This window comes from Pan troglodytes, chromosome 22 (genome assembly GCF_028858775.2).
Source record: "Pan troglodytes isolate AG18354 chromosome 22, NHGRI_mPanTro3-v2.0_pri, whole genome shotgun sequence".
Classification (NCBI taxonomy): Eukaryota; Metazoa; Chordata; class Mammalia; order Primates; family Hominidae; genus Pan; species Pan troglodytes.
The window spans coordinates 29,857,483-29,872,285 of NC_072420.2; the positions used below are offsets into that span (position 1 = coordinate 29,857,483).

Below are 14,803 nucleotides of genomic sequence, written 5' to 3' on the forward strand. Positions count from 1 at the left end.
ATAGCGATTTGAGAACGGACTAATACAGCCACCCTTTTCATTCTTGGAAAATAGAGATATTTTAAATAAAAACATACATATTATCATGTGATAGGATTATTATTTTTTAAATAACGTTAAAAATTTATCAGTTTTAATTTCTAATATAGCAAATATTCATACCTATAACCCACATAAACAAAAGACCTTTGGGGAAGTTAATTTTTAAGAGTCTAAAGGTGTTCTGAGACTGATACGTTAGAGAACTACTGTAATGATCAGTCCCGAACAACAGAACAATCCAAGATTTTTCCCTGGATTAGCTAAGAAATAAACAAAAGCACATTCCTCTGACTCAGAGATAATATTACTTATAAAAATAGCTAACACAAAATAAAATTGAAATAAAACTGAAAGGAGCTAAAATGACACCTGATTAACATATTAATATATATATTAATCTATATTTAAAGTGACTTTGAGGCCTAGGTTCTGGTCCTTGTTTCACTGGTATCTTCTCCATTTGGCATTAATGTCTTGTATTCTGGCCCCAGTACCTGGAATAGTTCTTGCTGTCTGCTTTACCACTTCTGCCTCAGGGTCTTTGCCTCTGCTGTTCTTCCTACCTAAAATGCTCTTCTATTCCCTTTTGGTTGAGTTAATTCTACCTCAGTATGCAGACACTTTCATTAGAAAGTCTTTGATGACTTCCAAGACATTCCCTGTTTGTCATTCTCATAGCTTCTGTGTTTCTCCTTCTTAGCACTTACCACAGTTGTAATGACAGAATTATTTGTCATCTTTCTCCACCAGCAAGTAGGTGGTGAATCACCAGCACTTATACTGTAATTGGACAATGCACGGAGTAAGGAGTCAATAAATCATCATCAAATGAACTACTGGGTGACCAAATGGATATCCAGAAGAGGAGATCAAAGAATTGAGGTGCTGTGGTCTCAATGTTTGTGTCCCTCCAAAATTCATATGTTAAAATCCTAGGCCCTGAAGTGATGGTATTACGTAGGGCCTTTTGGGACATGATTAGTTCCTTAGGTCTCCACCCTTATAAAAGATTAGCGCCCTTATGAAAGAGGCCCAGGGGAGCTTATTTGCCTTTCCACCATATGCTGACACAGCTAGAAGGTACTATCTATGAACCAGGAAGCAGGCCCTCACCAGACACTGTATCTGCTAGCACCTTGATCTCGGACTTCTAGCCTCACGAACTGTAACACATTTCTACTGTTTCTAAGCCACCCAGTTTGTAGTATTTTGTTATAGTGTGTCCGGAATTGGTGGGTTCTTGGTCTGACTGACTTCAAGAATGAAGCCGTGGACCCTCGTGGTGAGTGTTACAGTTCTTAAAGGTGGCGTGTCCGGAGTTTGTTCCTTCTGATATTCGGATGTGTTTGGAGTTTCTTCCTTCTGGCAGGCTCGTGGTCTCGCTGGCTCAGGAGTGAAGCTGCGAACCTTCGCGGTGAGTGTTAAAGCTCTTAAGGCGGCACGTCTAGGAGTTGTTCGTTCCTCCCAGTGGGTTTGTGGTCTCGCTGGCTGCAGGAGTGAAGCTGCAGACCTTTGCAGTGAGTGTTACAGCTCATAAAGGCAGTGAGGACCCAGTGAGTGAGTAGCAGCAGGATTTATTGCAAAGAATAAAAGCTCCCACAGTGTGGAAGGGGACCCAATCGGGTTGCCGCTGCTGGCTCTGGCAGCCTGCTTTTATTCTCTTATCTGGCCCCGCCCACATCCTGCTGATTGGTAGAGCCGAGTGGTCTGTTTTGACAGGGCGCTGATTGGTGTGTTTACAATCCCTGAGCTAGACACACAGGTTCTCCACGTCCCCACCAGAGTAGCTAGATACAGAGTGTCAATTGGTGCATTCACAAACCCTGAGCTAGACACAGGGTGCTGATTGATGTGTTTACAAACCTTGAGCTAGATACAGAGTGCCGATTGGTGTATTTACAATCCCTTAGCTAGACATAAAGGTTCTCCACGTCCCCACCAGACTCAGGAGCCCAGCTGGCTTCACCCAGTGGATCACGCACTAGGGCTACAGGTGGAGCTGCTTGCCAGTCCGCCGCCGTGAGCCCACACTCCTCAGCCCTTGGGTGGTCGATGGGACTGGGCGTCGTGGAGCAGCGGGCGGCGCTCGTCGCGGAGGCTCGGGCATGGCGGGCTGCAGGTCCCTAGCCCTGCCCTGCAGGAAGACAGCTAAGGCCAGGCGAGAAATTGAGCACAGCAGCTGCTGGCCCAGGTGCTAAGCCCCTCAACTGCCCGGGGCCGGTCCGAGTGCGAGGTCCGCGGAGCCCACGCCCACCCGGAACTCACGCTGGCCCGCAAGCACCGCGCGCAGCCCCGGTTCCTGCCCGCACCTCTCCCTCCACACCTCCCCGCAAGCTGAGGGAGCCGGCTCCGGCCTCGGCCAGCCCAGGAAGGCGCTCCCACAGTGCAGTGGTGGGCTGAAGGGCTCCTCAAGTGCCGCCAAAGTGGGAGCCCAGGCAGAGGAGGCGCCGAGAGCGAGGGAGGGCTGTGAGGACTGCCAGCACGCTGTCACCTCTCAATAGCAGCCCAAACAGATTAAGACATGGGAGGTATGGTCTCTATTCTTACCATCCAGACGTATATGAAGTAAAACCAGAGAACAACACAAAGCAATCGAGGGTTTTTGCTGCAGAGTTTGCAAAACGCCAAGGAGACTGTAGGTTTCTGTTATAGTGATTCAAAAGCCTGGGATCCTCATGTTAGGTGCTGCCTGAAAACATGGCCTCCAGCCTCCAGGAGAGCTAAAAGCCGTGAGGATTGGGGGTTGGGGATGTCTGAGCCATCTTAGGATTCTGATAAGGACTCAGTTCACTATTTGTTTCTAGTTACTTTGTTTCTGTTTTTTTCATTTTGTGTTTGTTTGTGTTAAAGTTTTAACCCCTGTACGTCAGAATTGTTTAATGTTTTTGGCTTGTCTATGTGTTTTGATTTTTTTTGTATTATTATTTAATTTTCCCAATTCCCATTAAATCCTTAACCTCCTGACTTTTCTTTTTCTTCCTCCGTTTGTATTGTTTATTTCATGTTACTATATCATCTTATGTTTCAGTATTTTTCTGTTGAATTTTAATTCTTTTGTTTGGCTTTGGAGTCTGACTCATTTTGTGTTGGCTCATTATTTTGCTTCAGGATATTTTTGTTGTTGTTAAAATCTTTTAATATTCCTTTATAAATTTAAATTTTTTTCTCTTTTAATCGAATTTATTTGGGCTTAAGAGGGCACAATAACTTATACCCTTATTCACTTTCTGAGTTTGGAAACAACCAAGAAAATAGAGGGGTCAGGAGGCTGGAATTCAGAGTCTCGCTGGACTACGGAGAACGTGGCTTAGGGTGAAAGCACAGGCATGCTGGGCATCATTGCTGCTTTGCACTGATCAGAGAAGGAGAGACTTTAAATGGGTTAACTCCATGCAATCAAGAAAGGTAGCCCCATGTCAATCCCTTACCAGTGAGGTAACTTCCAATGTGGGTCAGAAGGAGTGGATTGAGAGGCCTAGAACTGGGGGGAACCAAAAGAGTAAGACTAAACAATACTCTCCTCTTAATATAATTACTTTTGTTCATCTCCCTGTAAACCTCCCTCCCACTCTTCTGCCTTTTATCTATGGAGTGGGGATGAGGTTGAGGGGAGACTGGGCCTACGACTACCATGTTGGTCCCACAGCTCCACTTAGTTTCTGTCAAGCACACATGAGACAAGGCATGGCTAAGGTAAAGTCCTGACTGATTCGACTGGTAAAGATGCAAGGACACTTTTTTAGAATCAGACAGTTTATTCGTTACATAGATGACAAAAGGAAGACTAGCCAAATGTGCCAACTCCTTGAGGTCATTGTTCTGCTCATCAAAAAGAATGACACTGAAACCAAAGGGACTTGGAGATTGCAATGCGAGTTGGGTAATGCAGCTCAGTGGTTTTATGTTCTGCCACTCTATTAAGAGAGGGTGAAGCAGGAAGACCCACGTCTCATCAGAACACTGGAGGTGATGAGAAACTGCTTCATGACAGCTTCCCAGGTGAGATCAGGAGTTGAAAGGAAGATGGCCTTGGAGAAGCTCTTTGCAGGTCTCCATCTTCTCGTGTTCCAGGTGGATCGCAAGGCATTTGGCCAAGACTCAGGCCACAGGAGAAGCAGTGCCAAGAGACAGGAAGGAAGTGGCTCTGCCCTGGTGTATCCACAAAGGGCATGCAGGCAAAGGCCCATGCTAATCTGAGTCTTGGCCAAATGCCAAGCTCTTTCTTAGCTTTGGCTTGCTTCCTTTTCTCTGTGGGTCTCTCAGCTTCCCCATACTGTCTCACCACTCCCCCCAGAAAGGTCTCTACGTGTTTCATATTCAAACATCCCAAGAGGGAGCATCTGATTGGTTCAGTTTATTGCTTTGCCACAAAAAGCCCCCAGGTTCTGCTAAATTTTCAAGTCGAGCAACTTCAGAAAATACAAGTTTCCATGGCTGCTTTGGCCTAAGCAAGAATTGGTGGTGCACTCAATGGCAAACGAGGGCCAGGGTCATGTGAGTCATCTGTAACCTTGGTGTGAGAATGCTCTGTGGCTGTTTTGTTCCAAAGTGGGCTCTGTGTGTGGCCTACATTCAGAGTTTCAAGAATAGTCCAATCAATCTACTTGAGGCTGTACTGGAGTGAGTAGCTCCCTTAAAGTCTCTCCAGGTTAGGGCAAAGTCACAAGAAATGAAATGTATTATAATCACTCCCTGCTTATTACCATTCTAAGAGGGAAGATCTTGAACTGGATGAAAGTGATTGATTCTTTTCTTAGTTTAAATGTTGGTTTAGTTGTCCTGGTGTCTTTTGTGCCTAGGTGTGATTGAGCTGGTTAGATTAATGGGAACGAGAAGGGTGAAATGGAATGAGATGCATTTAAATCCTATTGGTGATACCTTAGATATCTAGAGATGAAATCTTTATTTCAGGTGACTTGAGAGAGAAGGTTCTCTTGAGCCTTTATGAATCAACTGTTGATGAACTAAAACTGTGTTTATCAGTCTCTCTTTCAGCAAAGATAGAAGTTACTGTCATAGTTCCCCTGATCAGTGTGCTAGACTGGCACACATGGGGTCTTGTACTGCAAGGCTGGGAAGCAGAAACTGTGTTTCTTGGATTCTGTTGCAGTTATGGCTGTGGGTACAAATAAGCCTCCACCAATTAGATACTTTCATGTGAGGATTGGAAGGTGGTAGGAAAACAAAGCCTATTTTCATGCTGTTTTGGCATTTCTGCCATAAGCCCCTAAGGCTGCCATGGTTTAAACAAGAATTCCTGATGCACTCATGGGTGTCCAGGGGCCAGGGTCTTTTGTAACCTTAGTGTAGGGAATGTGATGAGATGATGCATTTTTGGCACCTCTTTGCCAAAGATAACACCTTGCTCTCCGTGCTTACAGATGTACAAGGGCAGCCGTGGGGCTGGCAACAGCTTCGTAATCCTGGCTTCCTGCTTTCTGGGTCAAAGCCCTGGTGGTGTGTTCTTGATATCGGTCCATCCAGTGGCGTTGTTTGATTCCTCCCACCTTGCTGATCATTCGTAGTGTAGCCCCCAAGGTGAGTCATTCTGTTACATCTGGGACCTATTCCCAGAAGCCCATTTTAGAGCTTGCTTCTCTAGCCCATCAAGAATTTTTGAAGGATCTGATTCCTGTATTAAAGCCCTTCTGCTTGAGTGGTTTTTGTTTCCTGCATGCTGTATGACATAATTCATGTGTTTATGATTGTTACAAAGCTAAAAACAGCCATGGCCAGGCTTGTGAGCTCACATCAGAAATGAAATTCAGAAGTCATTCAGAATCTTACCAAATCCAGTTTTTACTCTTGATTTAAAAATATTTTACTTTTTAAAATTAATTATTGTGGCTCGCCCAGACTTGGCAGTTAGAATTGAATATCAGGAAAGGTTTTAAGACAAACCTGACGAAGAAAGTTGAAGTAGTCACAGTATCTAGAAATACAAGAGGGCCTCTTTTCTCAGGCTTATATTTTGAGATAAATTTCCTCTCCTTAGTACATGCAGGGAACATTTCATTTCATAGTTTTGCTGATTAAAAAGGCCAAATTATATAAATTACCTGGAGGAGGTTTTCTGCTATTAAAATTGTTTATGGTCAGCCGGGCGTGGTGGCTCACACCTATAATCCCAGCAGTTTGGGAGGCCAAGGCAGGCGGATCACGAGGTCAGGAGATCAAGACCATCCTGGCTAACACGGTGAAACCCTGTCTCTACTAAAAAAAAATCCAAAAAATTAGCTGGGCATGGTGGCAGGTGCCTGTAGTCCCAGCTACTCGGGAGGCTGAGGCAGGAGAATGGCGTGAGCCTGGGAGGCGGAGCTGGCAGTGAGCCGAGATCGCGCCACTGTGCTCCAGCCCAGGTGACAGAGCGAGACTCCGTCTCAAAAAAAAAAAAAAAATTGTTTATGGTCTGTAAGTATCTGGCCTTCCCAACTTGGTTCTGATGGACCAAAATATAGTATATTTCCCATGTCTCCCTTTGTAAAGAAAGGTAAATTTACTCTTTCTTTTATTATGAATTCATCAGTTTACTGGTTATTCTTTTTTATATTTTAGCCAGTTTCCCACCACAGATTGCAAGTTTGGGTTCCTCAGACCATTGTTCTATGCAAGAAGCAGGTTTTTGGCAAGTTTCTTCCACATCAAATTACTTTTCCTTCTGTATATTTTATGCAGAAATCTTTCAATAACAAGATAAGATTGTTTGCAGCTTTTACTGATCTTTACTCAATATTTGATTCTGTGCATAGGAACCAGTTGTAGGCGAGCCTGCTTACGTACAACATTGAACCCAGTCCTGATTCTTATGTAGAATTTGCATCTTAACACCAGTGCAAAGACCTGGGTTTGATAAGTTAAATGATTATTTCAAAATGAATAAAACAGGGATGTTTTGACTACCTTGTTTCTTTTTGTTTTATAATATAATATTACTTTTGGATGAGCTAACTGAATCTGTCCCTCTTTCCACTGAGAGTAAAAGTAATAAGTATTATCTACTAATATTATTAAGTTCATAGATGACTCTAGCAGCTCTTGGTCCTATTTCCTAATATTACGTAAAGAAATGGCTTAAGTTCAGGCACTGCATTAGTTAGCGATTGTTGTGTGACAAACTACTCCAAATCTCAGTGGCTTAAAACAACAGCTACTTCTTATTTCTCACATGCCTAGGACTGGTTGGGTGGTTTGGCTGATCTGACCAAGCTTTACTGTATTAGGCAGGGATTGTTTATGTATCTGCAGTCAGCTGGTGGGTGGGCTTGGGGTTGGGGAGCAGTGTTGGCAGGCTTGGAGGTCTCAGCTGGAACAATTCAGCTGTGCATCCCATGGTCTCAGCCTCTAGTAGGTTACCTGGGCTTGCTCTCATGAAAGTAGAGGGTGCCAAGGAAGCAAGCAGAAATGTGTAAGCACCTTGTTAAATTTGCTACTAGCCCATTGGCTGAAGTAGGTTATGTGGCCACACCCAGGATCAGTGTGGCAGGGCAGTATCAAAGGCTGTAGATACATGGAGGCACGTAAGTTGAGGACAATAGTGCAGTCAATCTACCACGGCCACTCTAAAACCCCAGTCCCTGCTTTTGGCAAGAGTTTTCCACCATTCATTTACTTGGTGTTCAACAACTTCATTCAACAAGTTTCTTAAGAAAATACTGGGATCAATTTACCTTGCAGGATTCACTAGAAAGCAATATTGCTTAAATTAAGGTGTCATTTTGATGTTTCACTGAGCTTTTTTTTTTTCTTGAGCCACCACAGCAGGTGACTATTAATATCTGTATTGAAAAAACTCTAGCTAAACATTAGTGTCATCATTCTTTGTGTCACATATCATTGGTGTCTTACTTTCCCATTTAATTATATTTTGAAATGAATTCGGAAATATTTGGAGGGCATGATATTGGTCCTTTCTAAAGGTACTTGGGTGTTTTGCCTTGGGCAATTCCTCAATTTTCTTTGCCTTACTCTATTACACAGAAATCTGCCCGCTGGACTCCGATTTGAGAAGATAATTTCTAACCATTCCTTATCCAATCCTTATCAAATGCCTCATTGCAAAAATTTATGTTTAAGCAAAATTCCGTCAATGCCATGCAGTACATTCCCATTTAGATAATTAATTTTGCCCTCAGATGAAGCCAGACCATTAAAGTTTTAGTCCTTTGGAGGACTGAGTTTGATAAATTGCATTTTGGTATCATGCCATTGTCTTATAATAAGGAAAATTAAAAGGAACGGCCAACTATCATAGACTGTTATCTCTACTCGATGCCTGTTTTTAATGGATGTCAATCATTTCATTACATGGTATCCTTTTTATATGACCTGTGGGAAAAATTTATCTCAGCATTCAACCATGGTTTTTATTTTATGGCCGCTATGAATCTTCCAATGTTTTTGTTTCTCTCTTTAACTGCTGGAAACTTAGAGCCAAATGTGTAGCCCATCTCTACCAACTCTACAGGGCTCTGGTGCAACATTTCTGTCTACCACTCTTAACATTTGGTTTTACTATTTTCCTGATTGTTCTTTCTTTTTTGCTCAGACTATCTCAACTTAAAAAAATCCTTAGTGATTTTATTTGTTTTTGTAAGCCACATCAAGTTCTTTATGGAATCAGCTGGGATGTGTGTGTGTGTGTGTGTGTATATATGTGTGTGTGTGTATGTAATATATATAATGTTACATCTCTGTTTATGTAATATATATATCTCTGTTTTACTAATTCTGAAATAATCATTTAATATTATAATATATAATATATAATTGTATATAACATATGTATACACACATGTATATGTATATATTTTATGACATGTATAATATGTATATATATATTTTTTCCAAAATTGCTAGTTTATGAATTCACAGATGGTTTGGGGTTGATTAAAGGGATTAGCAATTTCACTTTAGAATGATTTTGTTTTTTACTTAGAAGGAAGAATTTATAATTTGTGGCTTAAACTAGAAACACTACCACATCATAAGTAGCACAACACTAAAGCATAAAAAGCAATCTTGAGACCTTCTTACATTACTATATATAGATTCTATTAAAAACAATAATGGGAACTAGAGGGTCATTGTAGAATATTTTTTCTTAAGGTCTACACACTAATTGATTCATGTAAGATGGTCCCTGATTTCTTTTAGGTACTTAGCCCATGAGCCAGTACTTATTTTTGTAGTTGGATTAGTAAGGATGCTTGATGGTTCAAATGCTTATCAGCCATCATCATTCTCACTTGCCCTGTTCTTAATGTTTTGGCTATTTTTATTACAATGATTTCCTCTGGGATTTTCATTAGGGTCAGTCATTAGCCTCAGGGGAATAAAATCAAGGGAGGATCTATGTGTCTATTTATGTAGCAGCCTGCTAGAGCAATTACATTTTCTCATTGCTATTTGATTAGACTATTTTCTTTCTTACCAGATATTCACTCTTCTGACTCTATGCCAAATGCACCATCGAGGTGAAAGTTAAATCACATCAGGAATCTCAATGAAGAAGGAGGGTAATGGTTACCAAAAATCCTTCCAAAAGATCTTTTCATTCCCTGACATCATCACACAGCGATTTTTGACAACTTAGGCAAATATAGTCTAAAAGCAATTAGAAATTAACTTTCTGAGATGAGTAAGAAAGTTTATTTAGGAAATGCAAGTGAGAAACAAGAAGTAGAAGAGAATATGTTTGGGAAATGTAATAATGCACAGTGACTTATCTCAAGATGATTCTCAGACTTTGCCAAAAATTCACAAAGGAAAAAAAAAGTCAGCAAGGAAAATGCCTGTCTCTAAGCCCATATTTTCTCTCATTTGAGATATGGAATAACCCTTAAGCCCTTACCGGGGTCCTTCTGGACTGAGAATTGTTGTAAAGTAATACTGCTCAGGTTCGTAAGTTTTATAATCTTCTCACACAGAGCAAATGAGAATGGGGTGGGAATGTGCAAGCCAAGAGCAGTCAAACCTGCCAATAGTAGCAAAAGTGACAGCTAGACCAACAAGGGCTTGACATGCTTCAAGGAGACTTGCTCACCAGAACTTGAGAAACATAATTGAGGCTTTTAGGTGAAACCATTGCATTGCATGTAGCCGTGTATTATGCTTAAAGTGATCATTGGCTATGAATGAACAAAATAAAGATCCCTGCACCTTATTTAAGTGGTCATTGGACATAAAAAGTGCATTTAGGCTGAGGCAGGAGAATGGAGTGAACCCGGGAGGCGGAGCTTGCAGTGAGCTGAGATCGTGCCACTGCACTCCAGCCTGGGTGACGGAGCCAGACTCTGTCTAAAAAAAAAAAAAAAAAAAAAAAACATTTAAATTCTATCAAAAATGATTCAAAGTTGACTAATATCTTTTGGTTCTTGTTGGGGTGAGCTTTGCTTGTCTGCAAAATTCATTTATGTAGAAAACCTCGTTCTCCCCAATATTGTATGTGAATGAAATGTTACCGTATTTAACATTAATTGAATGCCAACGGCATGGTTAGTATGTTGTTTGAAGGAATGTTGCGATGGCTTTGATGCAGAATCATAACTCTCTATATCCCCCAGGTGAAAGACAACTTGAGTGGTTAAATTACTGTCATGCAAAGCGACTAGATGGTTCAGCTGATTGCACCTTTAGAAGTTATGTGGAACGAGGCAGCAGATCTTAAGGTATGTCTGCCTTCCCCCAACCCCTTCCTGTAAAACTGTCGACTATAATCCTGTTTTCAGTGAAAACAGGGTGGGAAAAATGTAGGAAAGAAGCAGAGAGAAATGGACCTTGGAAGTCTCAGCTAACCGTTACTGTTGGCAATCTGTGGGAGGTCGGCAGACTATTTGTTAAGGTGCTGATTGAAACTCTGGGACACCGGTTCTTTCCCTTAATACAAAACCAATTTTGAGCCAAGTCATTTAAGACCTTTTGAAAACTGATTCTAAAATAGCATGTGATATCCTGCGGAAAAAATAAACCATGATTTAGTAAACTAAATGATCCGTGGAGTAAGGACTGCTTTATATGGTGTTCTTAGAGAAAGAGCAGGCACAGATGATAAAATGTGGCCAGGAAAAATCATTGGCACATCTATGTGAGTTCCAGCTTGAAATGAACTTCTCGAGGTTCATGGCCCCGTAAGTGTTTGCTGCCCACCAGCTCTGGAAAATGAGTGGAAGGATTCCCACCCAGCTTGGAAAACAGAAAGTCCGCTTACCTGATGATGCTCTGGGGGAAATTAAGGAATGTTGGTGTCATTTCATAGTGACCACAGCATTGAGTATTGCTCCTTCAGATTCATTTTGCTCTAGGCTGATCAACATTTCACTTCTGTGATGAGCAGTGCTGGCCTAAGATTTTACTTAAGTTTCATTGATAATAAAGCTGATGGTGAGAATGATAATGATGGCAAGAAATATAGTAAAGCCTGCCCCACAGTAACGAGAATTTGGCCAGGTGGTGATTGGCAATAGACTCCTATCCTCTGCTAAGGCCCTGTTCTTTCTTCATTAATCTTGCAATAACTTGACCCTGAGTTTTAAAATAATAAATATTTTGGACTTCACATATTGTATGTTAGGGTTTTATCATATATCAACAATGATTATGATGACGTCCCCCTTTCCTGAGTATTCACTCTGCACATTGTGCTGAGTGCTTTATGCGTGTTATCTCAGTCTTCACGACCATCCTGATGAAAGTCCTCCAATGGCTTTGAACTGTACTTAAAATAAAAACCAAACTCTAAACCAGTTCCTCTAAGGAGTGGCATGATCTAGCTCCTGCCTACTTCATGTCCTGCGTCTTTTCCACTTGCTCTGCCCCAGCCACACTACCTTCTTTTTGTTCTTGTGACATGCCACACTCATTCTCTCTGCTGGACTTTTTCACCAGCTTTTCCTTCTGCCTGGACCTCTCTTCTCCCAGACCTTAGTGTGGTTGACGCCTCCTTCAGGTCCCAGATTAAATCTCATCTCCCCAGAGAGGGTTTCCTTGACAACTCTGTCCTCAGGAACTTCCTCAATATTCCTTTTACATCACCCTATTTTATTTTTATCCTAAAAGCTAATACTCCCTAAACATTTTCACATTAATTACTTTTAAAAACTCTCTATCTCTGCCAATTTGGATGTAATCTTCCTGAGAATTTGGACCAAATATGTTCCTTAATTATGTTCCCAGTTCTCAGAACAGTGCTTGGCACATGTTAAGTATTCAATAAATGAATGAACCCCAGTTTTTGGATGAAGAAGCTAAAGAACAGAGAGGTTAAGCTATGTCTTAGGTCGTATATCTCCTAAATGGTTTATGCAGGATTTAACTGTAAATCTAATGCTCATTTTCTTTTTCTTTTTTTTTTTTTTGAGACAGAGTCTTGTTCTGTCTCCCAGGCTGAAGTGCAGCGGCGTGATCTCCGCTCACTGCAAGCTCCGCCTCCGGGGTTCAAACGATTCTCCTGCCTCAGCCTCCTGAGTAGCTGGGACCACAGGCTCCCACCACCACGACCGGCTAATTTTTTGTATTTTTAGTAGAGACGGGGTTTCACTGAGTTAGCCAGGATGGTCTCCATCTCCTGACCTCGTGATCCGCCCACCTCGGCCTCCCAAAGTGCTGGGATTACAGGTGTGAGCCACCGCGCCCGGTCGTGCTCATTTTCTTAATGATCATGCTATACAACACTATGAGATTTCTGTACATCACACCTGGAATCACATAAAGATTATAGCTTAAAACTACACTTAGCTTCCCAAAGAGGAAATTACGATTGTATTTTAATCTACTTACTAAGTGAGTAAGAGCTTCTTCGTTGAACCACTGTGCATTAGATAGGGACCATATTTCTCAAAAGCTCCAAAGTGTATGTCTGCACTCAAGAGAGAGCAGAGCTGCAAAAACATTTCACTTGTGTTCTCATAACTCTGATCAAGATAGATGCTTTTATTTTTTTTCAGCATTTTAACTATGAGAGGTGAAGCTTTAATAGGCACACAATTTAGGCTGTTGTATATATTCTGGATTAAAAAGTTTAAATGTAACCATAAGAAAAAGCAAATAATAAATGCTATCACCTTTTGTTGTGTTTTCCTGCAAGTGTTTATTTTAAAATATATAATCTGTTTGACAAAAACACAAGTTTACAGATTGCATTACATTTTCGCACTGTTTTGAATTATGTGTAAGCAATAAATATAATTTCTGGGTTATTCCAAATTCCGTTTCATAAGCTCTCCTTAAGTTATTTTACACACTGCAAAGTTTAATTTAACCACGCTAGTTTTGTTTAATAGGTTAAAAGGAATTAAATTGGTCTTAAATTACGCTGTGAATAATAAAAATGCGAATAGGAAATATATTCCATAACACCAGTGCTGTATTTCTTAAAGCTATTGAAGCCCGGTTATCATTACAGACAGTCTTAACCTACAGATGCCCAATCTATAAAATGAGTGTTGGTGACACAGGAAAGTGTGTGTGCATGTGTGTGTGTTGAAGAAAGCAGAGAGAGTCCACCATTTGGGCGCTGCTTTCTCTGATGATGATATTAATTTTTCTTTGTTCTCCAGTTCAGAAATCTGGGGGTGTGACTGTACCTGTGAGTTAGCTTCCTTGTTTTGCACTAAAGAGTGCTAACAAGATACTGGCCAGGCGTGGTGGTTCATGCCTGTAATCCCAGCACTTTGGGAGGCCGAGGTGGGTGGATCACTAGGTCAGGAGTTCAAGACCAGCCTGGCCAACATGGTGAAACCCCGTCTCTACTAAAAATACAAAAATTAGCTGGATGTGGTGGTGCACGCCTGTAGTCCCAGCTACCTGGGAGGCTGAGGCAGGAGAATCACTTGTACCCAGGAGGGAGAGGTTGCAGTGAGCCGAGATCGCACCACTATACTCCAGCCTGGTGACAGAGCGAGACTCCGTCTCAAAAAAAAAAGACACTGGTCCTGGGGTTGTCTGGCATGGATCTCCCAGACGTAACCCTCATCTCTGAATCAAGAAACTGGGAGAAGACTGCTCATACCACCTGGAGAAAGAAGGATAATCTTCTGAGAGCCCAAGATGGGCCTTACATTTGTCTTTTTCCATAAAAATACTGTTATATATTAGTGTTTGATAAAGTAAAAATAATGATGTTATTATTATCTATCTCACATACATTATAGGTTAATATGTATTTGTGCCCTTGTGAACTGGCCCAGAAAAAATGAGAAAAAGATTTCTCATTCCAAACAACCAAAATATAAACTGCCTTTGGGAAGGTAACCCTTTCCTAAGTTAGGGGCTGCTTATAATCACATACTTGACACCATTAAGTTTGTGGCTGGTGATGTTTGTGGCCTTATTATTTCTTTACTTTGTCTGCCAGATTGGATTTAGAAACATGAATGAAGCATTAACCTCATAAAGAAACTGTACTGAAATAAACAGCATAAATCTCTAGGCTGAGTTTGGCCTTTTGCCTTTATATAGGATTTCCAAACAAGATGTGTCTAAGCTGTTCAAGAGTGAAAGCAAGAAAAAAGAGGAAGGAAGGAAGGAAGAAAGGGAGGAAGGGAGGGAAGCAGGAAGGAGGGAAGGATGAGAGGGAGGGAGGAAGGGAAGAGAGGGAGGGAGGAAGGGAAAAAAGGAGAAAGGAAGGGAGTAAGGAGAATAAGAAAGGAGGAAAGACAGGAAGGAGGGAGAGAAGGCAGGAGGGAAGGAAAAAAGAAAGAATTGATATAACCTAATAATTTTGATACTATTCGACCCATTTCCTTGCCTTTATTTTCACCATTAT

General features: G+C 41.4%; 1 protein-coding gene across 5 annotated transcripts in view; it reads left to right on the forward strand.

Annotated features, from left to right (window-relative positions):
• Window positions 1-1,802: 1,802 nt before the first annotated feature.
• The window catches only part of MAP3K7CL (MAP3K7 C-terminal like), a 102,214-nt gene continuing 89,213 nt past the window's right edge, over window positions 1,803-14,803 (forward strand). For 2 of the 5 annotated variants that reach the window (XM_054675147.2, XM_063803514.1), the window contains exons 1-3: window positions 1,951-2,570; window positions 5,424-5,580; window positions 10,605-10,709. In XM_054675147.2, coding sequence (XP_054531122.1) covers window positions 10,653-10,709 — 57 coding nt within the window. In that variant the 5' untranslated portion in view covers window positions 1,951-2,570; window positions 5,424-5,580; window positions 10,605-10,652. Of the gene's footprint in view, window positions 2,571-5,423; window positions 5,581-10,604; window positions 10,710-14,803 lie in introns of all 5 variants that reach the window. The other 3 variants (XM_063803516.1, XM_063803515.1, XM_063803517.1) reach the window with 3 other exon arrangements.